This window comes from Lucilia cuprina, chromosome 6 (assembly GCF_022045245.1).
Source record: "Lucilia cuprina isolate Lc7/37 chromosome 6, ASM2204524v1, whole genome shotgun sequence".
Classification (NCBI taxonomy): domain Eukaryota; kingdom Metazoa; phylum Arthropoda; class Insecta; order Diptera; family Calliphoridae; genus Lucilia; species Lucilia cuprina.
In genome coordinates this window covers 9,618,541-9,636,746 of record NC_060954.1, presented here as the reverse complement: position 1 = coordinate 9,636,746, position 18,206 = coordinate 9,618,541, and the positions used below count along the sequence as shown (strand labels likewise).

The 18,206-nt window shown below is 31.4% G+C and overlaps 3 protein-coding genes across 4 annotated transcripts in view; 2 read left to right on the top strand and 1 right to left on the bottom strand.

Annotated features, from left to right (window-relative positions):
• LOC111675886 (LIM domain kinase 1) overlaps nt 1-16,836 on the top strand; it is a 37,651-nt gene extending 20,815 nt beyond the window's left edge. The window contains exons 2-6 of one of the 2 annotated variants that reach the window (XM_046955264.1): nt 9,454-9,540; nt 9,651-11,016; nt 11,081-11,235; nt 12,587-14,154; nt 15,445-16,836. In XM_046955264.1, the coding sequence (XP_046811220.1) occupies nt 9,454-9,540; nt 9,651-11,016; nt 11,081-11,235; nt 12,587-14,154; nt 15,445-15,773 (3,505 nt within the window). In that variant the 3' untranslated portion in view covers nt 15,774-16,836. The remainder of the gene's footprint in view (nt 1-9,453; nt 9,541-9,650; nt 11,017-11,080; nt 11,236-12,586; nt 14,155-15,444) is intronic. The other variant, XM_046955265.1, reaches the window with a different exon arrangement.
• Nucleotides 1,501-3,330, bottom strand: LOC111675890 (electron transfer flavoprotein subunit alpha, mitochondrial). Its single transcript, XM_023436752.2, has 4 exons — nt 3,293-3,330; nt 3,086-3,205; nt 2,859-2,999; nt 1,501-2,761 (listed from the first exon to the last, which is right to left on the bottom strand). Exons 2-4 carry the CDS (start codon nt 3,128-3,130, stop codon nt 1,952-1,954), a joined length of 996 nt encoding a protein of 331 aa, XP_023292520.1. The 5' UTR covers nt 3,131-3,205; nt 3,293-3,330; the 3' UTR covers nt 1,501-1,951.
• On the top strand, nt 4,827-8,426 carry LOC111675914 (toll-like receptor 2). Its single transcript, XM_023436781.2, has one exon. The coding sequence runs from the start codon at nt 5,558-5,560 to the stop codon at nt 8,303-8,305; it is 2,748 nt and encodes a 915-aa protein (XP_023292549.2). The 5' UTR covers nt 4,827-5,557; the 3' UTR covers nt 8,306-8,426.
• Nucleotides 16,837-18,206: the final 1,370 nt, after the last annotated feature.

Below are 18,206 nucleotides of genomic sequence, written 5' to 3'. Positions count from 1 at the left end.
TATAGTCTGGACTATAGATTAGTCTATAGTCTGGACTATAGATTAATCTATAGTCTGGACTATAGATTAGTCTATAGTCTGGACTATAAATTAGTCTATAGTCTGGACTATAGATTAGTCTATAGTCTGGACTATAGATTAGTCTATAGTCTTGACTATAGATTAGTCTATAGTCTGGACGATAGATTAGTCTATAGTCTGGACGATAGATTAGTCTATAGTCTGGACGATAGATTAGTCTATAGTTTGGACTATAGATTAGTCCATAGTCTGGACTATAGACTAGTCCTTAGTTTATATACTGGACTATATAATATATTCTGGACTATAGATTGCCACTAGACTCAGGACTATATATTAGTGTAAAATCTAGTATTTTAAATGATCTAACTTTCTCTTGGCTTTTTTCTATTAAAAACTTGAGTTTTCTTTAGTTTGTTTGTAGATTCGTTAGACTTTTGTCTATAAAGACTAACTTCTTGAGCATTTAGAGAGTTCCTTTTATGGAAAAGTCTATTCTTTATAATAATCTATCTGTAAAAATGCATCTTTTGATTGTAGTCTCTATAAATATTACTTCATTAGACTCTGGTCCTTAAAAATCATATTTTTTTAAGTTTCTTCTTCAAAACCTGATCTGTAGAAAAGTGTATTTTTTCTAAACTATTGACTACTTGTTTTTACAGAATTTTCTTCTGTCAAAGTGTCAGAATTGTCTTCTTTAGATTTTCTGTCAAAGTGTCAGCTGTTTGCTTTTAGTTTTATTTATATTTAACCTTGATTGTTAGCGCAACTAATAAGCATTAACACTCTTAATTTGTGACAACAAATAACTATATATGTATGTACTTCATACATTTTAATGCAAAAAAAAGGAACGTGATTTGTTTTAAAAATTCATTTTAAACTGTAGTTTTTAACTAATAATTGAAGTAAAAAATGTTTGTTGGGATTTGATTAATAAAAAAGCCTTAAAGTATACTAAGGCTTTTAAACAAAAGTTGGAAAATGAAAGTTGCCACATTTTTACAAGTCTATTATGAACCATACAAGAGACTACTACTGATCAGTCATTAGTCCGGATGATATGTAGATTAAACTTTGGTCTAAAGTCTGGTCTACAGATCAGTTCATAATCTGAATCATAGATTAAAATATAGTCGGAATGATTGATCAGTCTATAGTCTGAACTACAGATCATATTAAACCATAGTCTGATTTATACATTAGTCTACAGTCTGGACTACAAATCAGTTCATAATCTGGATTATAGACTAAACTATAGTCTGAATTATAGATCAGTCTATGTTGTGGATCATAGGTTAAACTAGAGTCTGGCTTATATAGGTCTATAATGAACAGTCGATAGTTTGGACTATATAACAGTTTATAGTTTTGACTTTAGATCACTTTGTGGTCTAAAAGCTTTTTGCTAATATCCATTAGAATTTATGTTTCAAACATCCCCTAACATTTTTCGAATCTTTGGCACAAGGCAACTCTTTTTTAGTGTTTATTAACATACAACGCTTTCAAAGCTTGCGTAATATAACAACAAATTCAATTGATAAGAATAGATTTAATATAAAATAACTATGAACAAACAACAATAGAAAAAAAACATTGAAATAGTCGGTCGGTCGATCGTATAGTTGTTTTTGTTTTCTTTATAAGATTTTGAAAAGCTTTTGTTTTATTCTTAAAGTGATAAAAACTATAGTATTCACACTTTTAGTATGTATTTTTTTGCATAGAAAAATATGAAAAAAATAAAACTTATACTTGTTTTTCATTAAACTTAAACTTTAGCTAATTCATAATTAAATGCACTATTGGTTCCAATCACACTCTCCGTGCCTTCAAAAAACAACAAGGAGTTAATTTTACGATCGACCACAAGTTCATAACTTGTTGGAGGGTTTAATGTTGTTTTTGTTTTTTTTTGTACAATTTACAATTTGCCAGTTAATTCGGGAACAGCCTTGAAAAGATCAGCTACCAAACCAATATCGGCTACTTGGAAGATAGGAGCTTCAGGGTCCTTGTTGATGGCCACAATGGTCTTGGAATCTTTCATGCCAGCCAAATGCTGAATGGCACCAGAAATACCTACAGCCACATATAGATCGGGGGCAACAATTTTGCCAGTTTGGCCAATTTGCAAGTCATTGGGTACATAGCCGGCATCGACAGCAGCACGTGAGGCACCTACAGCAGCACCGAATTTATCAGCCAAATCGTACAGCATTTTGAAGTTGTCGCCTGACTTCAAGCCACGACCACCAGAGATGATAACCTTGGCACTGGTCAATTCAGGACGATCAGACTTGGTCAATTCTTGGCTAACGAATTCAGTCAAAGATTGAGCATAATCACCAGCAGGAGCTTGTTCAATAGCACCACTACCACCCGAAGCAGCGGCGGGAGCAAAGTTGGTGGCACGAACGGTAATAACCTTTACAGGGTCCTTGGAACGCAAAGTTAAAATGGCATTACCAGCATAAATGGTGCGCACAAAGGTATCCTCACTCTTGACATCGATGATTTCAGAAATGGGAGAAACATCCAATTTGGCAGCTACGCGAGGCAAAACATTTTTGCCAAAAGCAGTGGCACCAGCCAAAATGTGAGTGAATTTGAATTGATTTTGGGCAGCCACCACCAAGGGAGTCAAAGATTCGGCAGTAAAACCTTTGAAGGCTTCATTTTCAGCTACCAAAACCTTAGCAACACCCTCTACTTTGGCTACAGCTTCCGAGGCCTACAGAAAACAAACACACGCACAAACAAATACACATTCACATCAGGTGTTATGCAAACTTTTAGCTTTTCTGTCAATATTTTTTTTATCAACTTACGGGTCCACACTTAGTGCCTGCTACCAAAACTGTGACGTCACCACCGATCTTCTTGGCGGCAGCAATGGTATTTAAAGTGGCAGGATTCAATACCTCATTATTATGCTCGGCCACTACCAGGGTGCTCTTGCAACGGTGTAACTATTAAATTGGAAACAACAAATTATCAGTATTTAATTAGTAAAACTTGCACATGCTACTCTTGAGGAAAAATACAAAAAACTTACGATACTGGTACGCAAAAGACCACGAGCTGTATTGCTGCTGAACATATTGTTGTTGTTGTTTACACTTTAATAACTTTTTAAACTTAATAATTTAAAGGAATAAATTGGCACAACTAAGCACTATTTGTAATGTAGCAAAAAAAGAAGAAAATAATAGATTAATTTAATAAAATTTTATAAAGTATTAAATGAAATCTAGAAAACTACCTCTCCGCTCAATTAACCCAACTGACTGAACAAAAAAAAAAGAGATCACTGCGAAAGTACTAAAGTCCACTGTGGCGTTGCCAACTATTAGTTTAAATTGCCGTTAAAAACACAGCTGTTTTAGCAATATGTTTAGAATTATAGCTGCAGGCGTTAAGCAACAGAAAAATCAACACGTAAAAGCTAATATATATAAAATAAACTAAATAACTAAGTAAGTAACTAATTATCTAACAAACTAAATAATTAACTAACTAACTAAATAACTAACTAACTAACTAACTAACTAACTAACTAACTAACTAACTAACTAACTAACTAACTAACTAACTAACTAACTAACTAACTAACTAACTAACTAACAAACTAACAAACTAACAAACTAACAAACTAACAAACTAACAAACTAACAAACTAACAAACTAACAAACTAACAAACTAACAAACTAACAAACTAACAAACTAACAAACTAACAAACTAACAAACTAACAAACTAACAAACTAACCAACTAACAAACTAACAAACAAACAAATAAACAAACTAGGTTTAACTAACTAACTAACTAACTACCTAACGAACTAACGAACTTACTAACTAACTAACTAACTAACTAACTAACTATCTATCTATCTAACTAACTAACTAACTAACTAAATAACTAACTAACTAACTAACTAACTAACTAACTAATTAACTAACTAACTAACAAACAAACTAGGTTTAACCGATGATTGTGTTTTTCAGTTATGGATCTAGTATCAATAAACTTTGTTAGTATTGCCAACTTTTCAGTCAAAAACATAAACAGCTGTTTTTTGCAAATATCACTTTTGTAAAAATAAATTTTTTTTGGAAAAATGTTAAATAAACATTTAAAACAATAATATCGATAAAAGAAATCAGAAAATTAATGTTTACTTCAAATATTAAGTATTTCTTCTTCCGAATTCATTATTATTTTTTTGTTTTGGTTGATTGTGTGTTATCATTTATAACTTAGGTTTAATTGACCAATTATACTCAGTTAAACTTAGGGCGGGTTTCTTACTCCTCAGTTAAACTAGGCTTAACTTGCTGTTAGATTAAACTCGGAACAAATTTAGGTGGACTTTAACCGATGATTGTGTTTTTCAGTTTTGGATTTAAGGCTCAGTTAACATTGTTAGTCTTGCCAACTTTTCACTCAAAAACATAAACAATGAACAGCTGTTTTTTGCAAACAATACTTTTGTAAAATGGAAAATTTTTGGAAAAATGTAAAAAAAAAACATATAAAATAATAATAAATCAAACAAAACAAATCAGAAAATTTGCAATTTACTTAAAATATTAAGTTTTTGTTCTTCCGAAAACATTGTTTTATTGTATTTGGTTATTGTGTTCTCTCACTTATAACATGAGTTTAATTGGCCAATTGAACTCAGTTAAACTAAGATAATAAGTAACTTTACTGATAACTGAAAAACACGAAACATATATTAATCGAGGTTTAACCGAAGAATGAAGATTATCTTTATCGAAAAAGCCTAACCTCAATCAGCTAATTTTGTTTGCTTGTTTAAGCGTCCAATGGAGATGGTTTAAACTTGAGCAAGAAAAATTGTAAATAGCTGATGCAAAATAAAAATTAATACAATTTTCTAATTAAAGGAATTCTTAGAAAAAGCAAACACTCCAGTATTTTAAAATATTTATAGATATGTAAGCTTCTAATTGAAACCTCATGATCGTTAATATGGGAAAATAACTATTTTTTTATTGAAGTAGAAAAAAATTTCCCTAAGTGTAAGATAATTATAATTAAATATGTTTGTTTTTTTTTGATAATTTAAAGAAAAGGATAGTTTTATAAGCCCCCATATTTGTTTATATGTATGTATGATTTGAAATATATATATAGAAACTGATAAAAAAAATCAAGTAAATACAACAAATAACATTATAACAAATTGATAAAGATAAGCTACCAATAGCTACTACCTACAAATAATAATGTTTTTGCCAAAGTTGACCAAAATAAAATTTGAGCAAAATATTTAGTAATTCGGCAGTTGGCATTTGTTAAAGACTTTGTACAAAAGAATAACGGTTAAAACAGTTTTAACGGTTATCTATATATAAAAAAGAGAGAAAATTAAAAAAAAACAAAGAATTTGAAAAAGAGAGAGAGAGAGTGAAAAAAGAAAATAATTAATAAAAAATAAACAAATATAAAGAAAAAATAAAGTTTAATTTTAATGTTTTTTAAAACATAAAATAAAACATGTTTGTAATATTTAAAATAAAAACTTTTACAAAACTTTTATTATGGTGGTGGTGTCTAAGTTGTAAGGGCATAAACTCCAGTGCGATAAGCCCACAATTTAATGATAATAACAATAATTTTTATAAAGATAACTTTAATCTTCATAATAATGCGAAATTAGCGACACAAAGCGATTTGGAAGAGACTATAATAACAGCTGATGATATTGAATATACGACTCCCTATGCAACTCCTGGTGTTACCTGGGATACGGAAGAGAAATTATTGGAAAATTCTTTGGTAAAATTAAAAACTACCAATGAAGAGAATAGCTGTTTATTGGATTCTTTAAAAACGGCTCTATTATGGTGGTCTTATGGCAATGGTACTTTGAGGGAGACAAATTTAAGGGTCTTGACTAAACAACAACAATTGGATTTATCTTATCGTAATATTAGCAAAGATGGAGAATTATTGCAGTTAATGCGTTCATCTAATAAAGATCTAGAAAGTTTAAATGTGGTGGCAGCCTCTTTAGCTTATAATAATTTAACTAATGTACCCTACAAGTCCATGGAATTAATGTCTAATAGCTTAAAATATCTTAGTTTAAGGGGGAATCCCTTTATGGATATCAACTCGGAAATAGAAGATCGTAATTTACATTGTTTACTGCTAAATGAGGAGGATGACAAACAAAATCGTAAAATATTTACCAAATCGGAAGAGGGTATAGCCTGGGCCACTTTTCCCTATATGCCTCAATTGCTGGAATTGGATATTAGTAATTGTGATATAGAATTTATTAGTAAAATGGCCTTTAAAAATCTAACAAATCTTAAAAATCTTTATATGTCTTATAATAAAATGTTAACCCTTAAATCGGATACATTCCATTACACGCCCCATTTACAAGTATTGGATTTATCGTTTACCAATGTTTATGACACTTTCATGAATCAGCTGGTGGCATCTCCTACTCTAGAATCGGTAATGAAGTTGATTTATGGTCTTAATATACAACAATATACTTTTAAGTATTTACCCAATTTGGTATATCTGGATCTATCTCACACTAAATTGACTAGAGGCAGTGCTATAGCTTTTACACATTTGGGTCCTAATCTAAAGTATTTAAGTTTGTGTTATACCTCTTTTCCCGTCTTTGGCAATGGCATATTTAAAAATTCTTCCCTTATAGGCCTGGATTTATCGGGTAATACCCATGCTGCCTTTAGCATTACGGAAGATGTATTTGAGGATTTATCTAAAACTTTATCTTATTTATATTTTGAAAAGGCCAATCTGAAAGATCTTTCCTGGTTGAAACATTTACACAATTTACGTTTTTTAGCCTTGGCCGGTAATAACATCAACACGCTGACATTTGAACACTTTCAAAATCTGCCGCAGTTACAGGTTTTGGATTTAACCTCTAATCAAGTGGGCAATTGGTATAATCAGGTTTTCGTCAACAATACCAATCTGCGTGTTTTGAGTCTAAAAGATAATAATATAAATATCATTACTTCGGAAATGTTAAAGGATTTCAGCAACTTAATTTACCTAAGTCTGGGCGATAATAACTTTATCTGTGACTGCCTATTAAGAGATCTAGTAGATATAGCAGCTTTAAATAATAAACAAGCCACGTGTCAGGGAAATATTTGGCAGGATCTGCATAATACCCTAAATATAAGCGGCAATCATTTACAGCTCATTTTAGAACATTCTAAACTATTTCTCAATACTAGTCTCCAGAATCTGGATGTTCAATCGGTGGTATGGTCACAAAGTTTAGAAAAACTTAGACAATCTACACGTAAATTAAGCATGACTAACAAATTTAAAAGTAGTCCTAAAATGCGTTTTATTCTCGATGCCCTTAGAACAGTCAATGTCTCGAAAATTTGCCATCATTATAACAATACCTCCAACGGCTATGATGAACGGCTAAATGGTACTTTAAATAAAGTACAACTATTAGACTATGAGGAGGATCACTATTGGTGCTACAATGAAACCGAGAAGCAAACTCTGATTAGACTTAATTGTCAGAGAGCTTCGTTGGTGGATGATATAGTAGAAGAATTGGATTCCTTAACCACTTATGTTATAGCCATTGTTGGCAGTTTAATAGCCATTACCATCATATGTTTGCTGGTGTATTGGAAACGTTGGCATATCTACTACTACTATTCTTCGCTCAAATCGGCCGCACTACTTTCATCTGTCTCACAGGAAAATATTAATAAATTTCAAAATTTATGTGATCAACAGCCTCATATGATTTATGACATCTTTATATCCTATTGTCAAAGTGATCGTGATTGGATTGTGCAGGAACTTATGCCTAATGTCGAAGACTCTGGTGATATTTCTATTTGTCTACATGAACGCGACTTTCAAATCGGTGTCACCATACTCGATAATATAGTCTCCTGCATGGAACGTTCAAAAGCTCTAATGCTTATTATCTCCTCCAACTTTTTACTCAGCCATTGGTGTCAATTTGAAATGCAATTAGCTCAACATCGTATATTTGATCTAAATAAAGATCATTTGATATTAGTTTTTCTAGAGGAAATACCACGCAGTAAAAGACCTAAAAATCTACAATATTTAATGGATGTTAAGACCTATATTAAATGGCCAGGTGGTAAGGGTAAACGTCATATACAACCGGAAGAGCGTAAATTATTTTGGAAACGTTTAAAACGCACTCTAAGTAATATTGGTTTGAATGCTACCGAATCTAGAGCGTAAATGAAAGTATTTATTGTAAAATGTAAATAATTGTACCTGATTGATGTAAATAATAGAAACAAAAAGATACTGTCTAAATTTAATTATAATTGTAAATAGTTTGTAATTATTAATTTTAATTAAAAAGAAAATAAATGATGCCATATTATGTTTAACTGTACAAATGTTAAGAGCTTTTAAATCTCTTTATATAGATAGATAGATAGATAGATAGATAGATAGATGGATAGATAGATAGATAGATAGATAGATAGATAGATAGATAGATAGATAGATAGATAGATAGATAGATAGATAGATAGATAGTTAGTTAGTTAGTTAGTTAGTTAGTTAGTTAGTTAGTTAGTTAGTTAGTTAGTTAGTTAGTTAGTTAGTTAGTTAGTCAAATAGTATGTGTTCTGCTCTTCCTTGAAGGTACAGTTTTCTTTGCACAGTTCTTTAAAGACATCTTTCATTTAATCTGTTTTCTTTAGCGAAGTCTTTGGTCAAGACAGTTTTATTTAGAACAATGGTTTCCTGTGTCAACTTTCTTCATAAATCGTATCCTGATGTCGGTTGCTTAAGACTACCTTTTTCGATTGTTAAAGTTACTTGTGTTCTATTTGTTTAAAGTTTCTCCCTTCATTAAGGAATCTTGCTTAACTTTACTAATATTATTCCTATATTTCAATCACTATTACCTACCTTACCTTATGGTGTAGTTATCATTTTCTTGGCATTACTTACCGCTTATCAGTAACTCAAAAGACCTTTTGACGAAATCAAAATCTATGATTATTTATTGTATATTTATAAAGTTTATAATATAATGACCAATAATGTACAAAAACAATAAGTAGATTTCCAAGTGGAAAACAATAGTAATCAAAAGTAAAAATATTTATAATTTAATTGTAGTTTATATTACTAATAACATTTATATATAAACATTCTCATCATCACCCTTAACTTACTAACGCAACAAAACTCACTCATTCTTTTTTTTCTTCTTTTTTTTATAACAACAAAAAAAAACGCAAACGTTACTTTATGGGTGAATTTTTTATTCAAAATCTACTACTACTACTTACTTACTTCACTTGCGTCTTAATACATCCATCTAAACAACCAAAATCATTCATCTAACCAAATAAAACAAATAAATAAAGATTCATGTGTAGAGTGTATGGACGTATTGGCAAATACGTTTTCTCCCTTATAACCTCAATAATCGATCAGTGTTGTGGGTCTTATAGGTAATGAATTAATGACTAATTTAGTACTTATTTAAATAATATAGTTCTAGTTTTAAATATTTTTAAGATTTTTAATAAATTTTTACTTTTTTTTGTTCCTTATTAAATAGAATTGATGTTAATCTTACTAATCTTCATGTGGGCGATCGTATATTGGAAGTGAATGGTACACCGATAAGTGATAATTCCATAGAACAAATTGATAAAATGATTAGAAGCACAGAAATCTTACAGTTAACGGTGGAACATGATCCCATACAAGTGTGTCGCAGTTGTAGTCATGTGGATATTAAAAAGGTAACTAGTGAGGTGTCATTGCCTTTGGCTACCTCTGCCTCTAGTGTGGAAGTTTTTGGCCGTAACTATGACAGTGGTGGTAGTTGTACTACCACAGCCACCGCTGCCACAACTTGCAATATTAGTCCTTTACAAAACAAGGATGGTTCACCCACACGTCTTACGAAACAGGATAAAGAACGTATTTATAAACGTAAAGATGAAGGCTATATAAGTGGCACCAAGACACGTCAATTGCGCAATAAGGCAGCCTGTATAAATAACAATAACCAGCAGCAGGATAAGAACAATTCCACCTCCATGTCATTTAGAGGAAAAGAAAGATGTTCTAGTATGTCAAAGTTAATGGGAGATCAGCATACAGCTCATAACGATCGCATGTATGATTTAACACGCACCACTTCTTTTCGTGTAGAACAAAAACCTCAAAGAGTATTTCGTCCTTCGGACTTGGTAATAGGCGAACTATTGGGTAAAGGTTTCTTTGGTCAGGTCTTTAAGGTTACCCATCGCATTACCAAGGAGGTAATGGTTTTAAAGGAGTTACATCGTGTTGAAGAAACAGCTCAATTGAATTTCCTTAAAGAAGTGGCCGTTCTCAAGTCATTGAATCATAAAAATGTTTTAAAGTTCATTGGTGTTCTCTATAAAGAGAAACGTTTACATTTGGTGACAGAATATGTGGCGGGTGGTTCTCTTAAAGAACTATTACATGATTCTGGTTTACCTTTGACCTGGCCAGAGCGTATTTCCTTTGCCAAGGATATAGCCTGTGGCATGTCTTATTTACATTCCAAAAATATCATACATCGTGATTTGAATTCTCTTAATTGTTTGGTTAAAGAAGATAAAACCATTATAGTGGCAGACTTTGGTTTGGCTAGAATTATAAACACCTCACTCAGCAGTAGATATAGTGAGAAATGGCATTCCTCCGAGAGATCTAGTTCTCAGGAAGGTGGTGGTAAAACGAATCAACAAAAATCCGATGACTCTGCCAATAATAACACTCCCAGTAATAGTAATAATAATGGTTCAATGGGTCGCAGTAAAAGTAGATTGCGGCGACAACGTTATACCGTAGTGGGTAATCCCTATTGGATGGCTCCCGAAATGATGAAAGGTTTTATTTATGATGAAAAAGTGGATATTTTCTCGTTTGGCATAATGTTGTGTGAGGTATGTTAAAGAGTCTTAAGGAAGATGTTTTGTAATACTTAAATTGCTTTGTATTTTCATATAGATCATAGGTCGGGTTCAGGCCGATCCAGATTTTTTACCTCGTACCCATGATTTTGGTTTAAATCAAAAGGTATTCCGCGAAAAATTTTGCTATCAATGTCCCGAAGCTTTTTATAAAATTGCTTTCTTATGCTGTGATCTTAATCCGGATAGAAGGTGAGTCAGAATCATTTTTAATAATTGTTCGTAATTTAAGTTTAAAATTTTGAAATTTCGAAAAAAAAAAATTTGAAAAAATTTCAAAATTTGAAGTTTGTTTCGAAATTTCAAAATTTGACTTAAAATGTTCTAATTATTGATAAATTTTACACTTAAATCCAATTCTTTTAGTATAAATCACGTTTTTAAGCGATTTCGTGCATGTTCGAAAATTCGAAATTAATTTCGAAATTAAAAAATTTGTCCGAAAATGTTCCAAAAGTGTAATTATTGATAAATTTTAGGCATAAATCCAATTCCTTTAGTATAAATCGCCTTTTTAACGGATTTCGCGTAAGTTCGAAAATTCGAACTTAATTTCGAATTTCCAATATTTGTCCCAAAATGTTCTAAAAGTGAAATTATTAATACATGTTATACTTAAATCCAATTCCTTAAGAGTAAATCAACTTTTTAACGGATTTCGTACATGTTCGAAAATTCGAACTTAATTTCTAAATACCAAAATTTGTCCGAAAATGTTCCTAAAGTGTAATTATTGATAAATTTTAGACTTAAATCCAATTCCTTTAGTATAAATCGCCTTTTTAACGGATTTCGCGCATGTTCGAAAATTCGAACTTAATTTCGAATTTTTAAAATTTGTCCCAAAATGTTCTAAACGTGAAATTATTAATGAAATTTACACTTAATCCAATTCCTTAAGAAAAAATCACAGTTTTAAGCAATTTAGAGCATGTTCGAAAATTCGAACTTAATTTCGAAACTTTAAAATTTGTCCCAAAATGTTCTAAAAGTGAAATTATTGATACAAATTATACTTAAATTCAATTCCTTAAGATTAATTCACCCTTTTAAGCGATATCGTGCATGTTCGAAAATTCGAACTTAATTTCGAAATTTCAAAATTTGTCCCAAAATGTTCAAAAAGTGAAATTATTCATACAAATTGCACTTAAATCCAATTCCTTAAGAATAAATCACCTTTTTAAACGATTTCGCGCATGTTCGAAAATTCGAACTTAATTTCGAAATTCCAAAATTTGTCCAAAAGTGTAATTATTGAAAAATTTTACACTTAAATCCAATTTCTTCAGTATAAATCATCTTTTTAAGCGATTTCGTGCATGTTCGAAAATTCGAACTTAATTTCGAAAATTCAAAATTGGTCCCAAAATCTCTTATTAGTTAATTTTTTTAACAATCAAAATTTTTATAAGAATTAATCACATTTTTAACCAATTTCATGCATTTTTGAACTTAATTTCGAAATTTCAAAATTTAACCAAAAATATATATATTTTTATTAAATTTTCGAAATCTATGATTCTTTATTGAAAATTTTCAGACCTCCCTTCGAAACCCTAGAAACATGGCTAGAATGTCTACACACTAAGGTGTCTACCAATCAACCAGTACCTCAGCAATTGCTCTACGATATAGAAAACTATATAGGAGGCAGCATTAGCTCAACACCCGTAGATGTTCTAACACCCAAATCCAATCTTAGTCGTGATAACATAGATGAAGTGGGCAATTCAAATCATTCACTTAGAGAGCTAGCCGACATTACCAACTTGAAAGAGAAGGAACTTTTAAATGCTGCCGCCCCAACAGAAGAAGATGAAGAGGAAAAAGTCGAGTCCTATAAACTGCCAGATGGCATACCAAAATCACCACATTTGGGTAAAGATTTTTCACCCTCGGGCGAACGTATACACAATAGCCGACGTGCCCAGCGTAGGCAAAGATTTTTGCAAGCACAAAATGCCAGCCAGCAACAAAATGAAGATGAACGCACGGATCAAGTATTGCAGGCTGTAAAGGATAGTCTGCAACAGGAAAGTGTACGCAATAGTCGTCGTAAAGTGGACAGAGGTTTTGTGTTGGACATCAGTCGCAGTGGGGTGTTAAGCATCAATAATGTTAGAGATTTAAATAATTTATCAGATTTTGATTCAAGTTGTGATACCAGTCTTAATTATCACGAAGTCAATAACATGGAGGAGATCCTTACAAATGACAACAACACAAATGCTGCGGAAATAAAAGACAATACCTTAAAAACCATACAGGAATCAAGTGATGATCAGGTTGATGCTAAACGTACAAAAAATACCATAGACAATACACCTTCCATAAACATTAACACCGCCCATGCTAGAGAAGAAGAAGGAGAAGACGAAAAAGTACCAGAAGTAACTACTCAAGCCATAGATTCGTTACACAATGTCAAACGTAATCTTGCCGAAAAATCGTACAAAAGTGCCCTTGATGATATACGCACAAGACTGAATATATGCAAAACAAAGTTCGATACCATTGAAGAGGCCAATCGTAAGAATTACAATCAATCTCAAAACTCAATGAGATCATTTTTCAAAGTACAAAATAGCACCAATGATGATGTATATAAATCACCACCCGACACTTACAAAATGTTCAGTGCTCTCAAATCTACAAATACCTCAGCGAACGATAGAGAAGAGGGTAAGAAAACCTATAGAGTCAATCAAACACCCGTCTTTGGTCGTAAATCCCAGACAGCCCTTAATGAAAGTTATAAACCACATTCGGATTCATTGGAAAATTTAGATAAAATCGGTTTATCTGTAACAAATAAAATGCCGGATAAAAAAGACTTAAGTCCGCCCAAGAAAGCGAAACTGCCGAAGGAAAGAACTTTTAAGAGTTATATAACGTCATTGGAAATGACACCCTCCGACATGGCTGTGGAGCAATTACCACCCAAAAAGGAGAAATCGAAAGTTAGCACAAATTTATTGGGTCTAAGGAAATCGTTAAACTTTAACTCACCCACCAGAATGGAAGACACAAAGTCTTTTAGTCGCCGCACACTGTCACCCACGAAATCGAGTGAAGCTAAACGGGTGGTTAAACAGGAACAACCAACAAGTGAGTTATATAACCGTAACTTTTAACGACTATAACTTTAACAGACTAGACTATACATTAAACAACAGCCTAGACTATAGACTTGACTATAGACTAGACTATAGACTAGACTATAGAGTAGACTACAAACTAGTCTATGAACTAGACTATAGACGGACTACGGACTAGACTATAGACTAGATTATAGACTAGTCTATGGACTAGACTATAGACTAGACTATACTATAGACTAGACTATAGACTAGACTATAGACTAGACTACAGACTAGACTACAGACTAGACTACAGACTAGACTATAGACTATGCTATAGACTAGACTATAGACTAGACTATAGACTAGACTATAGACTAGACTATAGACTAGGCTATAGACTAAACTATAGGCCAGAATATAGACTAGAATATAGACCAGACTATAAACTAGACTATATACTGGACTATAGACTAGACTATAGACTAGACTATAGACTAGACTATAGACTAGACTATAGACTAGACTATAGACTAGACTATAGACTAGAATATATACTAGACTATATACTAGACTATAGACTAGACTATAGACTAGACTATAGACTAGACTATAGGCTAGACTATAGACTAGACTGTAGACTAGACTATAGACTAGACTATAGACTAGACTGTAGACTAGACTATAGACTAGACTATAGACTAGACTATAGACTAGACTATAGACTAGACTATAGACTGGACTATAGACTAGACTATAGACTAGACTATAGACTAGACTATAGACTAGACTATAGACTAGACTATAGACTAGACTATAGACTAGACTATAGACTAGACTATAGACTAGACTATAGACTAGACTATAGACAAGACTATAGACTAGACTATAGACTAGACTATAGACTAGACTATAGACTAGACTGTAGAAGGGCTATAAACTAGACTATAGATTAGACTATAAACTAGATTGTAGACTATAGACTAGACTATAGACAAGACTATAGACTAGACTATAGACTAGACTATAGACTAGACTATAGACTAGACTATAGACTAGACTATAGATTAGACTATAGATTAGACTATAGACTAGACTATAGACTAGACTATTGACCAGACTATAGAATGGACTATAGACTAGACCATATTCTAGACCATAGTCTAAACTATAGACTGGACTATATACTAGACGAGAATATAGACTAGACTGTAGAAAAGATTAGACTATCGATAAGATTATTGACTAGACAGTATACTATAGACTATATAATGTTCAAAATGTTTTAATAATAATTTACTTACATTTCACTTTACAGCTTCACGTCTACGCAACGTTGCAACTTCACCGCCTAAACCACTCAATTCATCCTCTTCGAATACAACCCGCCTGACAATATTAAGTCCCGAAAAGATACATCGTTTAAATGCCAAATTAAATGATCAGAAAAAATCCATAAAATCCCCCACCACCAACTCCTTCTCTTCCTCCTCACCCACAACAAAAACCTCTATTAATGATATTAAACCATTACAAAATTCTCCTACAAATAATACAACAACAAGTCATTCCATTAGAGGGACAACAGATAATGAACGAACAAAACGAAATGCCGTATCAAGATCCCAATTTTATACTAGATATTAAGAAATCTTTACAACCACAACAAACACATTCCCTCCCTAACAAGAATCTCATTTTAAGAAAACAAGAAAAACATTATATTTTAAGATTTTAAAAACGAAAAGAAAAAAGATTAAAAACGAACGATGAGGAAAATATTATTGAAAACGATTTCTTTTTTTCAAAATTTTGCTCAAAAAACGATACAATCTCCCTCTCTCTCTCTCTTCTTTATGTAAAATAATGTATAAAATCTAACAATTAAACTAAAGAAACATTTTATACGTTTCAAGTGCCTGAGAAAAAATACATCATTTAGCAATATATTAAAATATATATAAAAAAGGACTTTAAAGGATTATACAAACAAATAATTATAATAATAACAAATATACAATTAAACGCTCTTTGTAAACCAGTTATTGATACACAAGAAAACATATTTTTTATAAAATGTTGTAGTGCCATTAATTTTAAAGCTTATAAAAACTTAAGTTAATTTTTAAACAAATAATTTAAAATATTTCATTTTTCTTAATTTCTTAATAAGTCCAACAAGATTTAACAGTATTTGTCTTAACTCTTTTGTGTAATTACTTAATAGTTTTCTTTAAAGGATTTATTGTCCTACATTTTGGTTTTATTTAGAAAAAAAACAAAAATTGCTCAAAAAAAGACCTTTTTACAAAAAAAGAAAAAAGACAAAATTTTAGTTGTTTTTTATTTTCATTATTTTAACCCAAAACTAGTATTAAATGTCTATTAAATTGTGTATAAATAAGTTGTTAGTGTAGCAGAGAAAAAAACTAATTTTTAATTAATTGTTATCTTGTGTTTTAAGTCTTGTTTGAAATTTAAGAAAAAAAAAAACAAAATGTTAAAAAATATTTATAAATTGTAATAACACTTGTATTTTTAGGCAGACGACTTTTTTTATATATAATACCCTACCATCTATCTATAACTAATTTGTTTTTAAGTTATGACAAAATAATAGCAATTGCGTATTACAAAACAAAAAACATATAAATATTTAAACTTAATAAAACTAAACCGCAAATGATTGTTCTTTAAACCGAAAAACCAGGACTATAAATGGAATTTTATTTAAAACTTTAGGCCTATGTGTTTAGGCCTAAAGCAGAACGATCAGTAAGTCTATAGTTAAGAATCAAGATTAGTGTATAGTTAAGACTAAAGATCACTCTAAAGTCAAGACTATAGATCACTCTATAGTTAAGACTATAGATCACTCTTATAGTTAAGACTATAGATCAGTCTATAGTCAAGACTATAGATCGCTCTATAGTCAAGACTATAGTTCACTCTATAGTAAAGACTAGAGATCACTCTATAGTCAATACTTTAGATCACTCTATAGTCAAGACTACAGATCACTCTATAGTCAAGACTAGAGATCAATCTATAGTCAATACTATAGATCACTCTATAGTCAAGACTACAGATCACACTATAGTCAAGACTATAGATCACTCTATAGTCAAGACTATAGTTCACTCTATAGTAAAGACTAGAGATCACTCTATAGTCAATACTATAGATCACTCTATAGTCAAGACTACAGATCACTCTATAGTCAAGACTAGAGCTCACTCTATAGTCAATACTATAGATCACTCTATAGTCAAGACTACAGATCACACTGTAGTCAGGACTATAGATCACTCTATAGTCAAGACTATAGATCACTCTATAGTCAAGACTATAGATCACTCCATAGTCAAGACTATAGATCACTCCATAGTCAAGACTTTATATCATTCCATAGTCAAGACTATAGATCACTCCATAGTCAAGACTATATATCACTCTACATTGCAGACTATAGATCACTCTATAGTCACTCTATGGTTAAGACTGTAGATCACTCTATAGTCACTCTATGGTTAAGACTATAGATCACTCTATAGTCAAGACTAATCATCACTATATAGTCCAGACTATACATCACTCTATGGTCAAGACTATTCATCACTCTATAGTCAAGACTAATCATCATTCCATAGGTAAGACTATAGATCAGTCTATAGTCAAGACTATAAATCAGACTATAGTCCAGACTATAGATCACTCTATAGTCAAGACTATAGATCACTCTATAGTCAAGTCTATAAATCAGTCTATAGTCAAGACTGACCTATAGTCTTGACTTTAGACTGATCTATAGTCAAGAATATAAATCACTCTATAGTAAAGATTATAGATCACTCTACAGTCAATACTATAGATCACTCTATAGTCAAGACTATAAATCACTCTATAGTTAAGACTATTGATCGCTCTATAGACAAGACTAAAGATCACTCTATAGGCAAGATTATAGATCACTCTATAGTGATGACTATAGATCAGTCTATAGTCAAGACTAGTCATCACTATATAGTCCAGACTATACATGACTCTATGGTCAAGACTATTCATCACTCTATAGCCAAG